Source organism: Rhinolophus sinicus, chromosome 5 (genome assembly GCF_057876585.1).
Source record: "Rhinolophus sinicus isolate RSI-liver-muscle chromosome 5, RSI-T2T, whole genome shotgun sequence".
NCBI classification, from domain to species: Eukaryota; Metazoa; Chordata; class Mammalia; order Chiroptera; family Rhinolophidae; genus Rhinolophus; species Rhinolophus sinicus.
In genome coordinates, this window is record NC_142505.1 from 45392321 (window position 1) to 45415895 (window position 23575).

Here is a 23575-nt window from a genome sequence, read left to right on the forward strand (position 1 = left end):
CACGGCCCATGTGAATAGCAGACCCTGGCACTGTGTGGGATACAACCCCAGGGCCCTACGTTGTGGTCCCGATTCATGACATGTGGCACATCAAGGTACTCTGTCATGTGTCCTGAATGAATTAGGGAGAAGGAAAACCTAGAAGGCCCATTTGCTTTCTGGGAACTATCTCAGATAGGCACTGGGCCAGTGGGTAGAGCCTGAGATAGCCACATCTTTTCAGAAGAAAGGAGGAAATAATTAGAGCCAGTAGCCCAGGGACATTTCCTATAGGATTTGCCTACTTCATGGAAGTTGTAGGGCCTTGCTTACCTAATTGATCTGATAAAACGAGTTCCCCAAAAGTAGGGAAGTGTGATGCTTACATTGTGAATAAATCACTTTTACTTCAGTTTTTTCACTGCCTGAACTGTATCAAGGATAAAGTTTGAAAAGCTCTATCAAATGTGGCGGTGCTTATAAAACTCCCATCTGGTCTCTCTGACCCTCTTTTTGGTCTTCTACAGTTCTCTCCTTACAGGCACTCCGAGTGGAGTTTCTAAAACATAAAACAGGCTCCGAGGCCTCCCATTGTTCCCCATCTTGCTCATAATAGATTCTAAATGCCTACATGCACATTCCCTAGCCCAATCCAAGATTCCATTTCCTACCTCCATCGTCTAAACTCTAGCTTGTACTTCTCAAGCCAATCAAGTGGGTATAGAAGGAACATAGCTCAACATAATAAAGGCCTTAGATGACAAACCCACAGCTAATATCATATACTCGATGATAAAAGCTAAAAACCTTTCCTGGAATATCATGAGCAGGACAAGAATGAACATTATCACTACTTCTCGTCAACACAGTATCGGGAGTCCTAGCCACAGCAATCAGACTAGACAAAAAAATAAAAGCCATCCAAATGACAAAGAAAGAAGTAAAACTCTCATAATTTGCAGATAATATAGAGAAAACCCTAAAGACTCCACACACACACACACACACACACACACACACACACACACACACTAAAACAAAGCAAAGCAAAATAAAACAAAACAAAAACTATTAGAATAAATGACTTCAGTAACGTTGCAGGGTACAGAATCGATACACAGAAATCTGTTGTTTCTATGTAGCAATAATAAACAAACAGAAGACACAATTAATAAAACAATCCCATTTACAATTGCATCAAAAAGTGTGATACGCTTACACTACACACAAAAGTAAACTCTAATTGGAATAAACACTTGAACATCAGACCTGAAACCATAAGCTTCTAGAAGAAAACAGAGGATAAGCTCCTTGACACTGGTACTGAGGATGATTTTTTTGTATTTGACACCAAATGCAAAGGTGACCTAAACAAAAATAAACATGTGGGCTACATCAAACTAAAAGCTTCTGCACAGCAAATAAAACCATTAACAAACGGAAAAGGCAACTTATGTAATGGGAAGAAAAAAACCCCCAAAACCCCCTTTTCTCTTATGAGGGATTAATATCATATGTATATACATACACACACACACATATATATACAACTCATTACAAAATAACAATCTGATTTAAAAATGGGCACAGGAACTGAATAGACATTTTTTTCCCAAATACATAACAAATGACCAAGAGGAACATGAAAAGGTGTTCAACATCACTAACCATCAGGGAAATGCAAATCCAAACCAAAGTAAGATATACCTGTTTTATGGCTATTATATATACCTTATACCTGTCAGCATGGCTATTATCAAAAAGACAAGAGATAACAAGTGCTGGCGAGCAACGATATGTGGGAAAGGGAACACTTGTGTATTGTTGGTGTAATGAAAATTGGTAAAGCTGCTATGGAAAACAGTGTGGCAGTGCCTTAGAAAAGTTAGACACAGAACTAACATATAATCCGGTAATTCCACGTATGGAAATATATCCAAAGGAAATAAAATCACTATCTGAAAGAGGTATCTGTACCTCCACGTTCACTGCAGCACTTGGAAACAACCTAAGTGTCCATCAATGAAAAAAAAATGGATTAAAAAATGTGGTATACATATATATAATGAAATACTGTTCAGTTATTTTAAAAAAGTAATCCTGTCATTTGCAACAACATGGATGGGCCTTAAGGGCATTACACTAAATTAGATAAGTCAGACAAATACTGTGTGATCTCATCTAAATGTGGAATCTTAATAAATGAATGAATAAACAAATACATACATGCATACATATATAAATTTAAAAAAACACTCATAGAAACAGACAACAGATTGGTGTTTGCCAGAGGTGGGGATTGGGTGAAGGTGGTCAAAAGCTACAAACTTCTAGTTACAAAATAAATAATTTCTAGGGATATAATGTACAGCATGGTGACTATAGTTAACAATACTTCATTGCATATTTGAAAATTGCTAAGACACTAGATCTTTAAAGTGCTCAACATAAGAAAGCATTTGTAACTATTTGAGATGATAAAGGTTAACTAAACTTATTGTGGTAATCATTTTGCAATACATGCATTTATCAAATCATTATGTGTGTGCCATAAACTAACACAATGTTATATGTCAATTATTTCTCAATAAAAATGGGAAAAATGAAAATTAAAAAAGAATCCAGACTCAAAAATTAAAAAAGGATTTGATCGGTTTAGACATCTCTTTGCAGTTCATAAGAATATCTGTTTTTCCATGTACTCACCGTCACGTGCATTTTTTCTGAAAATGTGTGAGATTGGACATTTTTACAAATTCATTGGTAATCAATTTCAAGAAATCAGTTTCACAATCAATTCCTTCAGTTTACAGCCTTTTCTGTCTAACAAACCCTGATCACCCCTGAAGATCTGTCTCATCTGTGTAGTTCTTCCTAGACATATCCTCCAGCAAGGCTGATCTCTCTCATTCCTTGCTGTAAACCTACTTTCTTAGGGTTTTATATTGTAATATTTTTCACAGATATTAGATTATATGGCTCTTTGTATTCCTAAACTGTTTCTTGAGGGAAGGGTCTGTATCTTACTCCAAAACAGATTAATTAATTCATTCATTCATTCTATAGAGATTTATAAAGTACTTACTAAAGTGAGTCATTGTTTGGGGCCCTAAGGATCCAGAGAAGAACCAGACAAACCAAGTGCTTGCATTCAAGGTACTTGTATTTACGAGGAGAAGAGATGCCAGCAAAAAAAATAGCACATGAACAAAACAGCTGACATCAGTTACGGATGGAAAATAATAGGAAGAAACAGAATGTGACGGGGTTGGAGATAACTTTAACTTGGATGGAGTAGAGGTGAAAGATCCTGCTGATCTGAGTCTGTAAGCTGAGATGTGAATAATGAAAAGAGGCAGTATGAGAAATTCTTGGTGACAGCATCCTAGACAGAGGTCACATCCTGTACAAAGGTCCTGGGAAGGAAATGGTCTCAGTATGGTCAGGGTAAGAAATGATATCAGCAAGACCGAAGGGAAGTCATTGAGAATGAGAAGCCTAAGAAAATGGGAGTCAGAAAGATCTGAAGGCACTAGATCATCTAAGTCAGGGGTGACCAAACTGCGGCCCGCGGGCCAACTGCGGCCCGCGATCCATTTTTTATTGGCCCGCAGCAAATTCCAAAAATATATTTAGTTTACTTAAATAAACCAGGAGAGGCAATACGTACTTCACCTTGAGTGAGTGGCCTGGCTGTTTGTGTATTTTACCGCATATGGCCCTTGGTGAAAAACATTGAAAAAAGTTTGGACACCCCTGATCTAAGGCATGGATAGCAAACTTTTTTTGGAAAAGATCAAGATTATAAATATTTTTGGCTTTGCAGGCCACACAATCTCTTGCAACAGGTACTCAAGTCTGCCCTTGTAGCCTGAAAGCAGCCATTGGCAGCATGTTAATGAATGAATGTGGCTATGTTCCAATAAAACTTTATTTATAAAAACAAGCAGCTGGTTGGATTTGGCCCATGGGCCACAGTTTATGATCCTTGATCTAAGTCTCATAGGTTTTAAGTAAAAAATAAAACACTATTATCATTCTGTTGATGGCAAATTGCAGTAATAATAATAATAATAATAATAATGCCATCATCAATGGGAAACCACTGGAATATTTTATTTTATTTTTTTTATTTTATTTTAATGGGAGTGATATGAACTTCAGGTATTGGGATCTCAGGGCCTCGCCTGTGACAGGCACTTCAAAGTCAGTTGTTAAATAACAGGGGCCATTCTAAAAGAAAAAGAAACTATTTTAAAACTCTCTCTCCTAAAATATCTAGCTCAGGGGTGGTAGACAATGGAGGGGAAAAATGATAGTGTCATTATGGGGAACAAAACCTTTTATATTTACTATTTCAGTACATCACCTAACTGTTTTTTTTTAAGACCTTTGTGACAGAAGGCAATGGATGAAAAAACTGACTGTTGGTTATAAGCCAAGTAATCAATTGAAAGATACAGCTGAATGGGATAACACAAGACATGTTAGAGAGACCATTTTCCATTTTAAGCACCTGAGGAGCTGCTCCAGAAACCAGTGCTTTGGTATCAGGCAATCTGGTTGCCAGCATCACCATTAAGGAATCATTTCCTTGAGTTTTCTTTTCCCAACAGCTGTAGCAGAAAACTGGAATTCTACGACAAAATGAAATGAAAGGTCCTTCCATTTGCAAAGCACTTTAGAATCTAAAATGTAATGAGCTTGCTTATGAATTATCCACATAGCTCTAACCCTGGAATCAGATGGTGATGTCTCTTCTCCGGCACAGTCATTCCTAGAGTTTTCAGCTCAATTCCTTTGTCAGTAGTGTGCCTCTGTTGGTTATTTATTAGCTTTTGGTGCCAGATTTTCAACATTAGAAAATCTGAAGATTCTGGGCCCATTCCCCACTGCACTATAACCAGGTAATATTCCAATTTAGAAACTAATATGAAAGTTTCAAGGTCTTACAAAATACTTATCTTTGTCTCTGTCCTCCCATCCAGGAGGATTCAGGGAAAAAAGGATTAAGAACTAAATTACATTTTGCTACACATATTAGAAACATCTCTGTGGTTCCTTGCCTCTCAGTTAAACATCTTTTAAAAAAAAATACACAAGGAACTTCTACACCTCAAGATCTGTAACGTTAAACAAAGAGGGAATAATCTGATTGCTGAGTGAAAACTAAGCGCTCCGATCTCCTGGAGGCAGCACCAGGCAGCAGCCCAGGTCTCATCGACACTGCAATTTGGCCATGAGATTCCTGCTTCATCTCTTCGACATGGCACTGGGGAGGTTACCGGACAAATGCAATGGAATTGATAGAATTGGAAGGCAGATTTAGCCAGCCTAAATATCCGCTCTTGGACGCTAAAACCCAATCATTACAAACTGTTCTGGGGCTTTGGACCTGTTAGCCAGAATTACCCAGGTGTGAACAACTGACTCCTTATGTGTAAGTCAAGCCTCTTCGGAAACAATATTAGCTTCTTGCAAGTGATATATCAGAAAAGTGAGTCACATCAAAGTTCAAAGTGAGGATTAGCGAGTCCGCCATACAGGAAAGAAAGTGGGACTTTCTGTTTTGGTCATTCGATTGCCTACCAACCAATAGTTACTGACGACCCACTGTGCCTGAGGTTCCTCCTTCAGGCATCTACAGACCTTTGAGAACTTCAAGGAATCGCTAAGTTAGTGGCATTAACTTGTCCTTTACATTCCTTGCCACAGTGCACTCTCTACCTTGCCCTTCATTTTCTCGGTTGACTATTTGTGTCTCTTTTCTAATACCCTCATGCACCTGAGACTTGAACGAGTATGTTCAACCAGAGAAATTCCACACGAGCCCCTCTTGAAGTCTGTAATTGGACTGCCATTTATTTAGGCTACTCACTCCCTGATGCACTGACTTCTCAATGACTTTATGGCCAAATCCAGACAGACCGGGAGAGTCAAATGTGATGCTGAGCTGGGGTAGAGAGCTACCAAAGGCACAGGTCGGCAAGCTGGGTGGTTATACCCCTGCATTCTCAAGTCCCAAGTGACAATCAGCCAAGAACAGCTGTATTCATTAGGAACTACTTACAGTTCAAAAGCCAGACACCCATTACCCTTGGAAGAAACCAGAGCAGCGGTAACACACTGGCAAAATCCAAAACAAGAGACTGTACACAAACAGTATTTCTAGTATATAGATACTCTTCAAAACCATCTCTAATACACATAATATATATCACTACTACTGTTTTGCAGTCTCACCCATAGACCACTCTCTTTAGTTGGAGAGGGAGGGTATAGATTGAAGGCAGTGTTCCAAAGTCTCCTCCTACCTACAGTCCTATGGATCAGCATCTAAATTCCCAGGTCCCATCTAGTATTCTTTGGTATGGGAGGTTTGCCTGCCCCTTTACTGAACAGGCAGAGAATGGGGGTGCAGCTGGCTACCAGCTCTGACCTGATTTTTTCTCCAAGGGACTGTGCTCACTCTTTCTCATCCTTCAGGGCGTATACTATTACCGTGTTCCCTCGATAATAAGACCTAGCTGGACAATGAGCTCTAATGCGTCTTTTGGAGCAAAAATTAATATAAGACCTGGTCTTATTTTACTATAATATAAGACCGGGTTTTCTATAATATAAGGTCAGGTCTTACACTACTTTTTGCTCCAAAAGACACATTAGAGCTGATTGTCTGGCTAGGTCTAATTTTTAGGGAAACAGGGTATAAATCTAAAATTCTGAGCATAGGAAGTCCATTTAAATCATCACTGATAACCTCTATTCTTCCCAGAATAGAATCTCACATGTCAAAATAACTATAAAAAGTTGTGCGCTCAATTACAATGTGTTTGGAATTACTTTGCCCCAAACCACCAAGTAATGGTATCCTACAATTCAACTCTATTCTGGTACTATTTGCCCAGAGACAGTATCAGACTCCATAGGTTAAGGGCTCAGGCCCACAAGACTAACAAGCCCAAGTTCAGATGCCAGTTATAAGTCCAGGTTGTCAGCTACCAACTTTGGATTGGAGGTTCCAACAACTCCTTCCTTAGGTTCATTAATTAGCTAGAGCAACTCACAGAACTCAGAGAAACATTTTACTTCCTAGATTAACTTTTATTTTTAATAATAAAAGGGTGTAAGGCAGGAACAGAAGGATGTAAGAGATGTGTAGCGCACAGTTACGGGGAAAGGGTGTAGAGCTTCTGTGCTCTCAGAGCCCACCACTCTCCCCAAATCTCCACAGGTTCACCAACCCAGACGCGCTCCAAACACCATCCCTTCGGGTTTTTATGGATGCTTCATTACATAGGCACAACTGATTAAATCACTGGCCATTGGCAATGGATTCAACTTCCAGGCCCTCTCTTCTCCCTGGAGACCATGGGGGTAGGATTAAAATTTCCAACTCTCTAATCACATGGTTAGTTCTCCTGCAACCAGCCCCCATTCATAGGTGTGGTCCAAAAGTCATCTCATGAACATAACAAAAGACACCTTCATTACTCTCCTTACTTAAGAAATTCCAAGTGTTATAGGAGCTCTGTGACAGAAAAGAGACAAAGACCAAATATATATTTCATATTATAAATCACAATATCACAACTATCATGCAAGCCATTACTCATAAGTAATGAATAATCTTTCTAAAACATAAATCCAACAGTGTCACACCCTGCCCTAAAACTCATTGAGGCATCCTCCCCAATTGCTTAAACTACGAAGACAGTATACAAGGTCCTCCGAGTTTTCACCTCTACCCACCTCTCCAGAGTTAGCTCTTATTAACCCCCTAATGCATACTAGAGCCTCTACTTATGGTTTCCCCAAATACATAACTATTTTACCTTCTGCTGACCTTTCCGCCTTGAGCAGACAGAACTGTTTTGCTAAAGGGACTCTCTTGTGGTAGGATGCAGTTCTTTACTGAGCATTTCCCATGTGCCAGAAAGTATCTGAATCACTTTATACTTTAACTCATATGATTCTAGTTTCATTACAGATGCAATTTCTAGTTTCAGTGCAAACAGGCCAATAAGTATAAGCACACTTGATGAGCAAGTTTCAAGAGAAAGGAGGAAGAGGAGAGAAAGGAAGGGTTTCTGTGCAAAGCACTTTTAAATGGTTTTATTGACATATGTATTTGTTAAAAGGCCTCAAATAGAGTAACTTGTACTAAGATCACACAACCAAACCAAAATTTGATACTTAACCTAACTGCAGTTTCAGTTTCAGCTTCTTCCAGGAATGGAATCATAACTAGTCAATCTAGAATAACCTGCTCAGGACTAGTGAGGGAATCCTCCCGATAGACCCCTGTCATCCCTCAAAGGAAGGTGACCTCGCCTGAAATTATCCACACTTTCCTAGGACCTTCCTTGTCCCAACCCCTTCTGCGTATAAAAGACTTTCATTTTATACAGCTCTTTGGAGTTTCTTTCTATTTGTTAGATGGGCCCAATTCATGTACAATTGAATAAAGCCAATAAATGTTTAAAATGTACTTAGTTAAATTCTGTTTAACAAATTGATATATAATATAGGGTTTCCAGGCGGGAATTCCCGCTCGTTCTCAGGATTTTTTTTTTTTTTTTTTTTTTTTTTCGCTTTCCCTTTCCCAAATCCCAAGAAAAGTTGGTTGGGAAATCGGGAAAAGCGGCTCCTTGAACCCAGATGGTTGGTAGTATCGACTGTCACTTTGTGGAAACAATTCATCGTAGAGAACAGAAAACAGTTTATATCTCGGGATTCGGGAATGGGAAAGTGAAAAAAATTCCTGAGAACGGGCAGGAATTCCCACTCAGAAACCCTAATATAATACACTGCACATATCTGAAGTTTGCAATCTGATCAGCTTTAATGTATGTATGTGTCTGTGAAACCATCACCATAATCAAGAGAGTAAACACATATGCTACCCTCCAAATTTCCTTGTGCTCCTTTGTAATTCTAAGCCCATCCCCTTCATCTCCAGCCAGTAACTAATCTGCTTTCTGTCACTATAGATTAATTTGAATTTTTAAAAAGAATTTTGTATGAATGAACTCATGCAGTAAATACTCCTTTTTCTCTGCATTCTTTCTGTCATAATTATTTAGAGATCTATCCTTGCTGTTGGATCTATCAATAGTCTATTGCTTTGTATCACAGAGTAATATTCCGTTTTTTGGATAGACTTTAATTTGTTTATCCATTCATCTATTCATGGGCATTTGGATTATTTCCAGTTTTGTACTATTAAAAATAAAGCTACTGGAAAAAAAAATTCATGTACAAGCATCGGTATGGACATATTCTTTCATTTCTCTTAGGGAGAGACACAGGGGGGAATGGCTAGAGTAATATGATAGGTGCGTGTTTAACACTAAGAACCTGCCCAACTGTTTTCCAAAGTGATTGCACCAGTTTTTACATTTTCACCAGCAGTGTATATGAGCTCCAGTTGTTCCTCATCAGAACCTGATGTCATCAGTCTTTTAAATGTTGTACTAAGCAATTTAAAGATGTCATTTTCTCTTAACCTTTTCACTGGTTAATTGATTTCAAGTTTGTTCTCCAAAATGTGTCAAACATAATTACAGTATTTATATTTTTAAGTAAATACAGTTAAGGTGCTACATTTTATTAAAATAAATGATTAAAGTATAAAAATGTCCTATTGTTATTCATTCTTGAAAAACACAAAAATATAGAAACATGTACATCTGCTTTCTTAAACTTCCTTTCTGGAACACTGAGTCCGCGGGATAAAGTCAAATGCCACAGTCAGCAGCATGGAAATATCATTTGACTATAGACGAGCGTCGCAGCAAAAAGGTTTTAAACAAACCTAAAAGTAGGGATAATTATACCAATTGTGCAGATGAAAGTACCCAGGACCAAAGAAGTCCAATGACACATCCAAAATATATGGTGCTTAGGTTCAGACAGAGCATCATAGGATGAAGGGGGAGGGGGTATTGTCATCAGGCAGCTTCTGGGACCAGAGAAATGGAGACCAGAAAAACATCCTAATTGGGCCAGTTTTGTGATCTATATGTATTAGATTGGTGCAAAAGTAATGGCGGTTTTATAATTTTTAATCTTTTACACTGCCATTACTTTTGCACCAACCTAATAATATGGGCATCTTACCCCAAAGCAGTTCCCTCTTTGCTCATCAGTAGACTATATTCTGTTATGATTTCTTGTGCTCTGGGAAAAAATATTCCTTTTGAAAATGACAGGTGGTCTATGGTGCTCTGAAAAAACGCCAAAGGGCAGAGATTTGTTTGATTATCCTGGCACTAATTATAAGGGTGAGGCTGTATCCTTGTGGCTGGGTCTCTCGGTGGCTCAAGTCTCAAAATGAAATACATGTAATGGGAAAAGCATGTTCCAGGGAGCACTCCAGGGAGGGCAGATTTAAGGTCTCTTGTTGAGCCTTTCCTTTTAGCAGAAATTTCTTTCTGGTGTAGCTGTCTGTTCAAACCTTGAATGGCGAGAGCCTTTGTTTTAATGTAGCAAGCTGCTTCCTTATTAGTTCTGGCTCAGTTCAGTTTTACACAGGCCCTTGGCTTTTACCTGCTGAACGAGTTATTCTGGCTAAAGGAAGGGAATAAGATGGTAAAGGCTCCATTATCCTAGGTTGACTGCACCTGAAATTAGCTGATGCCTCGTAAGAGGAGAAAGGAGGACTGCACCATCGCAAGCCACTGGCTAATGCCTGACATGCAAACAGCTGGTTTCAGAAGGCTGTTTGCAGAGAAGTTCAGTTATCACCGAGATCACAGAAGGAAGCAGGAAGAAAATGGTTTCATATGCTTCTGATATAAATAGGAACAGACAAAACGTAAACAGCAAAAGCAAGATCTCAACCACCAGTATCCATGCCCATCACAGCATGGGTGCGCACATGGCCTCAGCATAAACCACATGTTGGAACATTTCTTTCTACCGTGTTTAGATGCAAGGTGAAGGTTCTTAGTGAGGCTTCCAGAAGGAAAAATAAAGATTTTTGTTTTAAAATGTTTGTGTATATGTGCGAATATGTGCGTGTTTATATATCTAGAAGTCAAGGTATCAGACTGTTGACAATGATTGTCTCTAGAGAATGGGATAATGGGAGTCCTTTGTCTTTCCTCATTTAGATGCTGTTCGAAAAAAGACTAAATAGTGGGCAATGTTACTTGCAAAATAATATACATATATATTTGTAAGTATATCTCTATTTCAGTAACAAAACATCATGGCGCAAAAGGAAAGATAAGGCACAGTGTATTCACATATTCTTTCAATAATCAGAATCTTCCAAACAGCTTTCAAACCTGCTCTACCTTTTCTAATCCCTCAGGCTTTCTTCAAACGAGTGTCATCTTTTGTCAATCCATTACAATAGATACTTAACTAGGTTTCTCACCTCTCTGCTTTTCACTCTTGCTCATCCTCAAGTGTCATCCCTGGAATTCCCATTTCAAAATGCCCACTGGTCATATTTCTCCCACATTGATCAACTTTTGCTGGATCTCCATAACGTAAAAGACAAAGTCTAAAATCATCGCAACTAGGGCTCCACTACTCTTCACTGCATCATTACCACTGTTATAGAGTCCAGGTCCCCCAAACCAGAGGTGGGAACGGATGTGAACTTGTATCAGAGGGGAGACTGAGCAGAGTTCAACATAGGCTTGGGGGATATTTCATCCTAAGAAAGAACAGCAGGTATTTCAGCTTACAAACTCTAGAATTTAAAATTAACTTGGTCCTCCATTTTGAAAAGATGTGATTCTTACCAAAAGTTTAATTTGGGAATGGAAGATTGGGGTTCATATTGAAACTTTGCCCATAGAATGAGGTTTTATTAAATTTTATTATTACACTCGCATATTTGCGTAAGTCAAAGTCGCTTAAGTGCAATCCGTCTCCTCCTTCTATGTGCCATGTGCTGAGAACACCACTCCCCTACTTTTTCCCTTGTGATATAATTTCTTACTGGACTGCTTGCTCTGCCTGGTGACTTCACTCCACTTGTCCCATTTCCTGTGAGGATTAAGTGGGGTTCCCTTCTCAGGGCCAGTCCTTCATTGTCTGTATGACAATCAGAGAATGCCTCACACTAGTTGGTGCATTTGAAGTCCCATGGTGACCACTAGCTGTGAGTTCCTGACAGATACGGACAGCGCCTTCTTTACCTCTGTATCAGAGTCCTTCAGAGAGTACTAGGGTCACAGTAGGTGTTTCACAACTGTCAGTCCAATTGCTGAAAGACCTTGAGGAAATTTTAATCAACTCAGATAGCACAGAGCATAGCCTAATATATGGCTTCTGAAGAGAACTAAGACTGCTCCTTAGCAATTTAAAAACAGACTTGTAATCAGAGACAAAATAAAAACTAACTGAAGCACACCCCATTTTCTCGACTATTCCCTACTTTTAAGCAGATTAATCTTAACGAAATTAATTTATTGGCTTTCACACAATAAATAGTTGGGTGGGAAGAAGTACCAAATGGTCATTTGTTGAAGCCTGATACTAAATCAGAAATAGCACGTGGATTTTAAATTTCTTCTAGTTCTCACTTATTGGTAGTGGCTGCCTAAACACCTGGGTTTAGGGGCAGGCTGCCATGACTCATTAGTGATGTCTGCCATGGGCATGGATTAGGGAGTGTTTACCTACCCGACAAATATTTCTGATCTCTATATTGGTACCTAGGCTGGTTTTTGCTTTGTGTTCAGATTCTGAAGAACTATCTACTACATGCGGAAGGTCAAAAGGTCTTAACTTATAGTCTCAACCCCTCAAGAAATATCCCTGGGAAACAGTCCTGTGTGTCTGTCTTCTTGCTATCTCTGACCCCCGGGTCAGTGCCTTGGTCCTGGCTTTTAAAATTTCTGGCCCAAACCTTGGAGCTGATACTTCAGTGAGAACTTCTTATTCTAGACTTTGTCTTTGACCCTGGAAAGTGTCTTTCTGATCTCCTGGTTCTTTGATCTCTTGACCTCCCATTTGTTTAGGATGAGAATTCCTTGTGATCACATTCCTTGTACACCAGGATCTACTTTGAGTTTGCAAAGCCAAGTGGTACAAAGCTTGTGTCCCTGTCCACGTGTAAGCAATGATATATTGGCTTACCTAGAAAGTTCTTCAGACAACATTTGGCTGAAAAGTCTCTGGATAAACATCGCATCTCTAGAGTTTCTCGGATTTTGGCAATGTCGCCTGTATTCTCCCTACCTGAAACATGCTTTGTTTTCCAGGTTGCATGTATAACTCTCTGCATAGATATACCCATAGTCCAAGCCTTTGTTTTTCATGGAAAACAATCTAGTCCTAGACAGTGCTAGTATAAAACAACGGAATATCCCTACACCTCACTAGACCAGCTAGTTCCTCCTGTGCTATTGCTCTACCATTTGCTATTTTTCCTTGAATCATTGTAGTAACCTAAACATAATTCCTAAAACCAGGAATCATTCTCTTATGGCTAAAGCTTACCTCTTCCCTCTCTGATCATGTTGCAAGATCCTCATTCTAGAAGTCACAGGATTAGCAATGATAAAATACGATAACAGTAATCTTCTGCATCCTCTTTAATACTGTGTTTCCCCCAAAATAAGACCTAACCAGAAAATACGCCCTAGCATGATTTTTCAGGATGACATCCCCTGAACATAAGCCCTACTGCGTCTTTGGAGCAAACCTTAATATAAGACCTGGTTTTAGTTTGAGGGAAACATGGTAAGAGCAAAAATAAACTTCATAAGAGTTGATGTTTTACAAGAAATCAGACATTTCCTCATACTTCGTGCTGTGCTAATGAACTCAACTGATGAGAGATTCCATGAAGACATCCCAAGCATAATCAATAGGAATTAAATCCCCTGAAGCAGTAAATAGTCATTACTGAACTTACTGCCCACTCTTTTTTTTTTTTTTTTTTTCTGTTGCAATGGAATCTTTCCATTTGAAACACTTAAACTGTCAAATCCAAACTGAAATGGAAGGGTTATACGTCTATATGTTGCTAGCATGGCAAGAATGCCTTTTGCTGTGATCTCTTTGATGCATTTGGCAACGTGCCGCCTTCCGCAATTCGAATTCCAAGGTTTCACATACATAAAATATTTTGTAATTGATCCCTCATGCTTCCCTAGTCATATGCCCATCATTCGAGTGTGTGCACTTTCATATAACAATTCACTGCTCCCATTTGGCAATTCGGTACCTGTGTGCCAATTAGCTATTTCGGAGTATACAAAAAGGGGTATGTGCCTTCTGCTCTCTGGTACAAAAACCACACTGCTTGAAGACAGCTTACTTTTTCCTGTAGTCCAGTGCTACCAGAACAACATCTTCCAGAACAACTAGAACCAGTGAATTCAGTTCCTAAATCCTTGCATCATTTTTGGGTTTTTTAATGAAAAATTATACCCCTGACATGAAAAGATTCAGAGTCATGACTAAAAATGGATAGACAAATGAACTGGTAGAGTGTCAAATATGCATTATAAAAAGGCCCATCTACAAACAACTGCAATTATCCCTCCCTTGTATATTCCTTAAGAATAAATGTCTAAGGAAAGGATGTAATTTTTTTAAACCTGTTTCATGGAAAATTATGTTTGTTTTAATAACAAAATAATTATTACCTCCATCAGCTTTGATGACACACATCATGCTCCATAAAAAGTTCAGTGGTTATCGACTTACCAGCACAAGTTTGGATACTTTTTTTTCTTCTTCTCTGTACTGCATTTCACTACCCTAACTCATATTTTACTATTCCCTTGGCTCAGTGATAGATAGAAGCAATAAAATGAATTCAAGTTGGTTTCACAGACAGTAAACATGCATTATGAATTTGAAACATACTGTTAGAAACATACTATGCTTGTTGAGCATATATTTTAGAAGAACTTCCTTCAAGACACTTTATAGTTACAACCAATATCTGGAACCACCGCCCTTGGCTTTAGAATTCTGTGTGGTTTCATGAGATATTCACTTTTTAAAAAAAAAAAAAATGCAGTCTAAACATTTAGCTTTTGAATCAAACAATATAGGTAAAAGATGTCTTTTTAGTTGGAAAACCAGTCAACTGCCATTAATCCTTCAAATGATTAAACAGAAGTAACAATGACAAATCAGATTCACCTAATTCCTAGAACCATAGATTTCTGAATTTGTAGACATTCCTACTTCAATCCTTGTTTCTCTCATTTAGGGAATTAAGTCCCTGAATGTTTAACAGACTTTTCCAAACTAACACGGAATCAGACTAGAGCCCTAACATCCTAACTTCTAATCAAACTATTAATATAACTATGCTTTCTTTCTGCTATAGAGTGTTCCAGTTAGGACTCTCGGTCTCAGTTCTGGCTTCAGTTGTACCAACATTTGCCTTCATCAAATGAAGATGCCACATCTTATTAAGATTTCCCAATTTGCATACACACAAAACTATAGCCAGACGGGCTGGGTATAGAAGTCAGATGTGTACAAATCATGACTAGAATTAACACCTTAGCATTGCCGTATTTGCACGCATGTCAGTCAAACCTACAGCTAAACATACATTAATTATGACAACACACTAGGGCAGACTAATTTGCATATTTATAAAATTTATAATTATATATGTGTATCATGTGCACTAACCATATGCAGGACCAATAGATTAGGGCCCACTCATTCTGAAAAGCTTTGAAATTTCATAGCTTGATGACACTTGCTCTAATACTGTTTCCCCCACTGCTGGAAAGTTGAGTCTCTGGTATCACTCTGAATCACTTGATGTGATTAATGTACCTAACGATGCATTTCTCAGAATGTATCCCCATATTTAAGAGGCACATGACTGTATATGTATGTGTATATATGTGTATGTATATGTACACACACACACACACACACACACACACACACAATTGGGTAACTCTAATATGTTGTATAGCTCATGTACTAGATGCAATCCACAGTGACAACCCAGACAGTCACTAAGAAGAGAGAGAGTTACTAATGACCACAGGAACTGTGGCCCTCTTTTCCTATCCTGAAGAAATATGTGTGTAAATAGAGTGGAGAACGAATTATTCCGAAGGTTTAATTTAGATAGATACCCTCATACTGGATAATCTCTTGCTACACTGAATAATTCTATAAATCAACTTGAAAAGGCTAACTCTTGTGTGTTTCCAGTGGAATGAATGTAGCAAAGTTCACTGCAAGTTTCTGACTTTTGTAGCATTGATGCTTATTCCATTAATTTAGGGTTTCTCTACTTTTAAGAATACCATTCTGCATATGTAAAACCTCTCACTCTATACAATTAATTTGGTTTTAATATTTACAGAAATGAACACATGTTTGAAACGGATGGTGTAGTGTGCATTTTCACTTACCTTTTCCGCTGACTGAGCGGTGCCAAAAAAAATTGGAATGAAGGCAAGCCATACTATACATGTTGTGTACATAGTGAATCCAATGGGCTTGGCTTCATTAAAATTCTCTGGGACACCCCGAGTCTTGATGGCGTACACAGTACATGTGACCATGAGAAGAATGCTATATCCCAAGGAGCAAATGATTTGGAGGTCTGTAATGTCACATTTGAGAACTCCCCTGGCCTGCTCCGGGTTCATTGTCTTATGTTCATCATAGTCTACGATGATGTTGGGTGGGTCAACACCAAACCAAATGAAAACACCTAGAAGTTGAACTGATATTAAACTGGAAGTGATTGCCAGCTGTGATGTTGGGCTTATGAGCCTGGGAGCTGTCACTGATTTCTTGCCCTGCTCAAATATGCGATAAATCCGATTGGTTTTTGTCAAGAGGGCTGCATAACTGATACACATCCCCAAGCCCAAGAAAACTCTCCGGAAAGAACACACTGCCACATCCGGCTTGGCTATCATCAGGAAAGTGATAATGTAACAAAGAAAGATGCCTGTCAACAGAACATAGCTGAGTTCCCTCCCGGATGCCCGGACTATGGGCGTGTCATTGTAGCGGATGAACGTGGCCATGACAAAGATGGTGGCAATGATCCCCAACATTGCTAGGAAGACAGGGATGACAGCCCAGGGGGAATGCCACTCCAGTTTGATAATGGGGATATCCTGGCAGCCAGTCCGGTTTTCATTGGGTCGCTGATCATAAGGACAGTGATGGCATGTTATCTCATTCAACTGGTACTGGTAGCCGTCGCAAGGCTCACAGGTCCAACAGCAAGGAGTTCCCTTCTGTGTCTTCTTTCTTTGGCCGGGTTTGCATGGCAGGGTACACACTGAGGGGGGGATCTCCCGGACTCCTTTACCCCACTGCATATCCTCGATCTGCAGTGTAAGAAATAAGAAGGTGCAACAGGCAGATTATTCAAGAGAAAAGAAAAAGAATAACAAACAGTAATAATAGTAATGTTTGACACTTGATGAAGGAGCTACAACCAAGATTTGACTCCCTACCATTTTCGCTGCAGCATCCTAGCTCTTCAACACTATAGAATATGTTCCAAGCATGCCTGATTCTAAGAATTCCCTGAGGCATCTCTTGAAAATACAAATTAATTGTCCCCAACCTAGACCTCCCAAATAAGAATATCCTGAAAAAGAGCCTTTAGATCTTGATTTTGAACAGGTGCCAGAGGATTCTTATGATTAGATAAATACTGACACACTCTCTACTGCCTTCTCCATAAGGGTAAACGTCCCTAACCAAATTAAAAACAAACAAAAATCTTAATATAACAAGCTACATTCACCTTCCTTATTAGGTGCTTTTTAAAAATATTTTTAAAATTATTGTGGATGATATTGGAGTGCTGACCTCCTTCCCTACAATTCTGTAGGCATTTTCATTGAGAACGTTTGAAGCGAAGTGAACCTATCCTATTGTTTATCACACTGGGGTGATAAGATTCATTATTGAAGGCTTGAATTGTAGTAGAGTATATCCTAAGAGATCAGGAAACATTTAATAAGAAAATAATATGGTGTGGAAACCTTTCAAGATCGGCCATGTTTCTATTTGGAGATGACATTTAAACTAAAACATTGTATCTTAGAGAAGGATGAAAGGGTATTTGCTTAATTAGAATATTGATTTTCTGGAAGGGAACTCATAATCAACATTGTTCTGAGAAATAATGGCACTAGAAACAGGAACTTTATTATTGGGCTGAGATCTCATTGTAGTGGCTATCTCTCTTCTGCCAGCACAGACCCAATCTTTATTTGCCTGATATCAGTTCCTCAGATTTTTTTTCTATATGTTTCTGTCAGATAGATCTTACACTGATGCTCCATGGGTTGCACATGTGACCCAAGCTTGGCCAGTTAGTATATTGCAGTGGTTTTCAAGCCTGAGTAACATCAGAATGACTCGGTGGGCTTATTACAACCCAGTATGCTAGCCCCACTCTCTAATTTTCTGATTCATTGGGTGTGAGGTCGGACCTGAGAATATGCATTTCTAACAAAATTTCAGGTGATTTTGCTGGGGATCCTTTAGGGACCACACTTCATCAACCACTGATACATTCTCCTCTTAACCACAGAGATTGGGTCAGGGACAGGATCATTATGGAATGGCACATAATTTAATTTCATGGCTTTTCCTGAGATTACACAGATTGAAAATCTTTGTTTTTGTTGGACTTGCAGTTTCCAGCATGAAGGATGCTGGTGCTCAAGGTGACAAGAAGGAAGGAGTTTGTCAGTAAAAGGAAGTCAACACTAAGGAAAGCAGAGTGCGGAGTTGAAGCTAAAGATTACTGATGAGTCTGGTTGAGCTACTGGATAAAGCTATGCCTGAAGCACGAATTCCCTAGACTGTGCCAGTATGGAAGCCCATAAATTCTGCTATGCTGAAACACTTTAAGCTTAATTTTTATCACTTGCAACCGAGAGTCCTGAAAAATATATGTATCAAAAAATAGCTCCAGGATCTACAAGTTGCAAAGGACATATTTAGCAAATTAATTTACAGAAGAAATTCCAATGAACAAATTTGGCTGATACTTCCCATACCTAGTTAATTGAGTTTTTAGTATAGTTGAACTAAAAAATAACTTAGAAAGATATGAGAAAGTCTGGGACTTTTTTTAGCGATAAAAATAATTTTAAGAGATGAGGTGGAAAGAAAATTCATAGCTCATTGGAATTTCAGTGCCATGTTACAACAGTATGTAATTTATAGTGGGGTGTGATACTCCCATCAAAACATGAATGAGAACTACATTCAAAATCTGAGCCAAATGTACGGTAGTTAACTGAAAAAGATGGCTCGAAGATTAAACTTCATCAAATAACATAACCTTCCAATGGTTGAAGTTAAACTTTGACCAGAGACCTGAGAATCTCAGATGACTCAAGTAAACGCATTTGACGGAACCTCAAACCCAAGTCAAAACTAACAAATGTAACATAAATAAAATAAGTGTAACTAATATAAGCCATAATCACTTCCTTCTCGACATCATCCTTTTTGCAGCAGTTAAGTCACCAGCAGCCACGCCAAAGTCATAAAATAAAGAAATAATTTGTAATACAAAAGAAAAGATATACATTAACTTTACAAATGTCAAATTTCAAGAAGCTAGAATTTAGAAAAACTACTATTATTAATACAAATGTTTTCAAATGTCAGATTAAAAGGTCCTACTCATGGTTAGTAAGAGAGCTAAAAAAACAAAGAAAAACAAAAAAACATAAATAAATTTTATTAGCCAAACTTGGGTTTGCCTGATCCTAACACTAGTGGCTATGAATATGGTATCTGATTAAGCTTGATCTATGGGAATAGATGTAGAACTCATACAAATATAAAAAAACAAGGTATCATTATGTCATATTTTATAGTCAATTTCAAATGTTGCCAGCTCACTATTTTTAGATCCCCTTGGAATAAAATAAAATGCCCAACACTGCTGAACAGCTTTTTTTCATAGCTTATCCATATATATATGAGAGTTGTAACTGCAAACATTATATTGACTGATTACTTAATTTGTTTTGAATTTTCATTTAAAGTAGATCTCAATGCAATTTAATTAAATATATTAAACCAACAAAGTTGCCTCCTCTTCAAATGAACAAAAGTCTAATTTACTTGCTTTGTCAACAAAATCATTATTGATAATGTAATCTGTGTTTCATGAAGGTACCAAGTAACCTTTAAAAGCTCTAGTGAGGATTTTGTTAAAGCGATGCATATGATTTGTGCATGTCTATATGCATCCACAGATATTCAGTGCCCTGTTTCATAAGAAGAAACAGTCACCTGCAAATGCCCATGGGCACCTCTTTAAGGGAGAATAATAATTTAGGGCTATGAAATATCAACTCTAATGTCAATTTACTTTGCCAAAAGGTTAATAGGAATGCAAATTTCAAGTTTATTTTGAACTCTGAAACAAAATTGTGTTTCAGTTAGCTCGGAAGCCTCGCTTAAGGTGCAGAAAGGTTAGGACAAAGGCTAATTTGTTTACCATTTTCCTCCTGGACACCCAAAGTTTGTGGTTATTAGACACTGGATCTGCTCAATAGCTGGCTGATGATGAGGGACTCTTGAGATGCCAGCTGTTGGCAAGAGAATAAAACTTATAGCCCGTACCATGAATTAACACCATGTATGGAACATCGATTATATAGATAGGTGAGCTAATGTTTTAGGAAAGAGAAAAGCACGCAGTTCTAGCTAATGCAAGCAAAACTAAGCCTGTTGAGGGGTCCCAGGAAAGTGTACTTCTCTCTTAAAAAGGAGACACAAAGAAGGGCTTTGCTGTCTTCAGCCTTTGAACTTGAAACATGATTTATGGAACAGCAGCAGCCATTTTGCAAACATGAAGCGACAACTTAAGGAACAAAGCCAATATGCTGAGGATAGACAATAAAATACAAAAAGAATTTAATTTGTGTCTTTAATGGCATAATTATATAACCAAATTAACACTGGTATCCCTCCACCGCTGAATTTCAAATATGAAATGACAAACCTTCCTTAAGGGTTAACCAATTCCTCATGTGTAACCTATTCCTTGCAGTCAGACATCTAATACATTCTTCTTGCTTCTGCATCAGGTATGTGCAGACCTTGTGAGCCCATTAGACAATTAGCCACTAGTTCAAGTTCTTGCATAAATCGTAGGTAGCTCTAAAAGGAAAGGGAATTTTTGACTCACACACAATAAGAAACACTTGTTGTTCTCCTGAAAATTCTCCAAAAAGAAGGTGGTAAAGTCCTGGACTCAGAAAATCAGCTATGGCTCCATTGCTTCTGGCTCCGACAGAAATAATGAAAAAGCACATGTCAGCTATAGGTCCCTAGCACGTGTGTCTGGCAAAGAAAAATTGGGGTTGGGCTCTAGTAGAGAGAGTGCTACTCCACAGGGAATGTGCAGACCTTCTAATCACTGGAATTTTAAAATAAACCAAATTAGTTGCTGTCTGACTGCCAAATGCAAAAATCAAATAGTGATCGAATTTTTATAAACAGTGTTTGGTGCATTCATTTTTATCTAGAAGAGATCTGTTCCTTTCCCCACACAGACACTATCGGAAAGAAAATTTTGTCACCCCAGGGATATTTTCTTTGGTGAAATTGAATTTGCATATTTCCAAAGCTTACTCGGTAAACCAAGCTGGCTGATGTTTCTACTGCATAATTCTCTGAAATATTAGTTTTACTTATTAAAACTTTAATACAATGAGCTAATTTAAACAGATATTTCTTATGAAAATGTCATTTGTTCATTAAAATACATTTGTCCTATCTAATTTTTAGAAGCAGCTTTTTAGGAAAAATGCAAAGGAATGTTGAATTTTTAATACTAGAAAAAAACCAGGTTTGGTTCTGGTGGAGAGTGGGTAAGGTGGAGTGGCTAGCAAGAGCTTCCCAAGGAATTCTGTAGCATCTCAATGTCTTTTACTTTTTTCTTTTTTTGTAAGACTTAGCCTCTATTTTTATACCTCAGGCAGCATGACTAGATTGTGAAACAAAATTTTGGGACCGATATATGACAATAAAAAACATCATTAATTCACATTCTACGTATCCCAAATTTGTAATAATAGAAATCACCCTTTTTTTTTTATAGAAACCATCCTTTTTTTTATGTACTCTAGGAAGAAAATACCGCACACAGTACTATTAGAATTGGCTTTTTACTCTGGTAGGCAGTGGTCATTCATGGAGGAATTCCGAACTTCATCTCATGGTAAAACCCCTGGAGGTCCAAGAGGTGGATAGCTTTGCACTACTACTGAGACTTTATTTTGAGGTAAGCCAGTGGTTCCCAAACTTGCCTGCATATTTGAATCCCTTGGGTATCTTTTAAAAATTCCAAACAGGCGTTAGTTTTTATTAAAGCTCCTCAAGTGACATGCAGATAAGTTTGGGAACCACTGAACTAAGCTCTCCGATGGACTGGGATTTAGAAGAAAACCTTTGTGTTATTTAGAGAATCTGCTGACTACACATTTCTTTCTCCTGGCTTCTACTCTTGACTTTGTGATGCACTATCTCATTAAAAGTCTGAGTGGGTCACTGACATGCTCAGTTATACTCTACTATGATTTAATGGGAAAGTAGGAAGCAGTAGTGGAATTACAAACTTGCACAGTCAGGAAGGTCTCCCAACTTAAGTTTCCTAATGTCACTGGCCAAGCAACTGAAATGCCTCCATGGGCCCAGTGCAAAAAGCAAACAAATGAAGTGGATGAGAGTAAGAAACACTTGTCCCTCCAAAACAACCAATTCTAAAGGAACATAGTATCAATATACATACATATAAGTATGTGTTAAATTATACATGGAAAGCAGGTTTCATAATAGTTCTGCCTAAATTACCTGCATTTACTGTTCCAATGTTTGCTTTTCTCTCAAGTACAAGGGGCAATGGGACAGGTGCTTGTTTTAAATGCACATAAATAAAAGCTCCCAGACTAAATGAGCAGTTTTCCCCTTAAGTAAATCTAGGTTTCTCTTTCTTGATGAAAACTTTCTTTACTTTTACCTAAAAAGGGTTGACTTTACTTGATTCCAGAACTTCCTCCTTCCTTCCTTTACTTATTTAGAATACACTTACTTGGAATCTCACAATTTTTTTTTTATCATAGTCATGTCTTTTTAAAAATACCTTATACTCAGATCGCGAACAATGTACATCTCTGACACTAGCTGTCTCTTTCTGAATCAATACCGCCACTAGAGGAAACATCTCCTTACAATTTATATGCTAACAGCAAGTGATGTCCTATTCATCCCCCTCTACACAGTTCCATAAAAAATGCTTACCAATCAAAATTAGCTATTTAATTTTGCTCAAATTATTAAATACATTTGAAAGTCATTTTCAAACCTTGGATTTAAGAATAATTTTTAATGTAAACACATTCACGGGGATGCCTCAAAAATTCCTCAGTTTATACTTGTTCAAAACTGAACTCATGATCTGTCCCAGGGACTGGCAAACTCTGGTCCATGGGCCAAATCCTGCCCACCACCTGATCTTATAAATAGCATTTTATTGGTACATCACCACAGTCGTCCATTTACATTTTGTCTGTGGCCGATTTTACACGACCATGGCAGAAAGGCGTAGTGGTGAATGCATGCCTTGTAAAAC

General features: G+C 38.2%; 1 protein-coding gene across 10 annotated transcripts in view; it reads right to left on the reverse strand.

Annotated features, from left to right (window-relative positions):
• Window positions 1-23575, reverse strand: part of GRM7 (glutamate metabotropic receptor 7) — an 820225-nt gene that overhangs the window by 150834 nt on the left and 645816 nt on the right. For all 10 annotated transcript variants that reach the window (XR_016021304.1, XR_012489707.2, XR_012489705.2 and 7 more), the window contains exon 8: window positions 16350-17285. Coding sequence is in view for 5 of the 10 variants with exons in the window: in XM_074313055.2 (XP_074169156.1) it covers window positions 16350-17285 (936 nt within the window). In the remaining 5 variants the exon portion in view is untranslated. The remainder of the gene's footprint in view (window positions 1-16349; window positions 17286-23575) is intronic.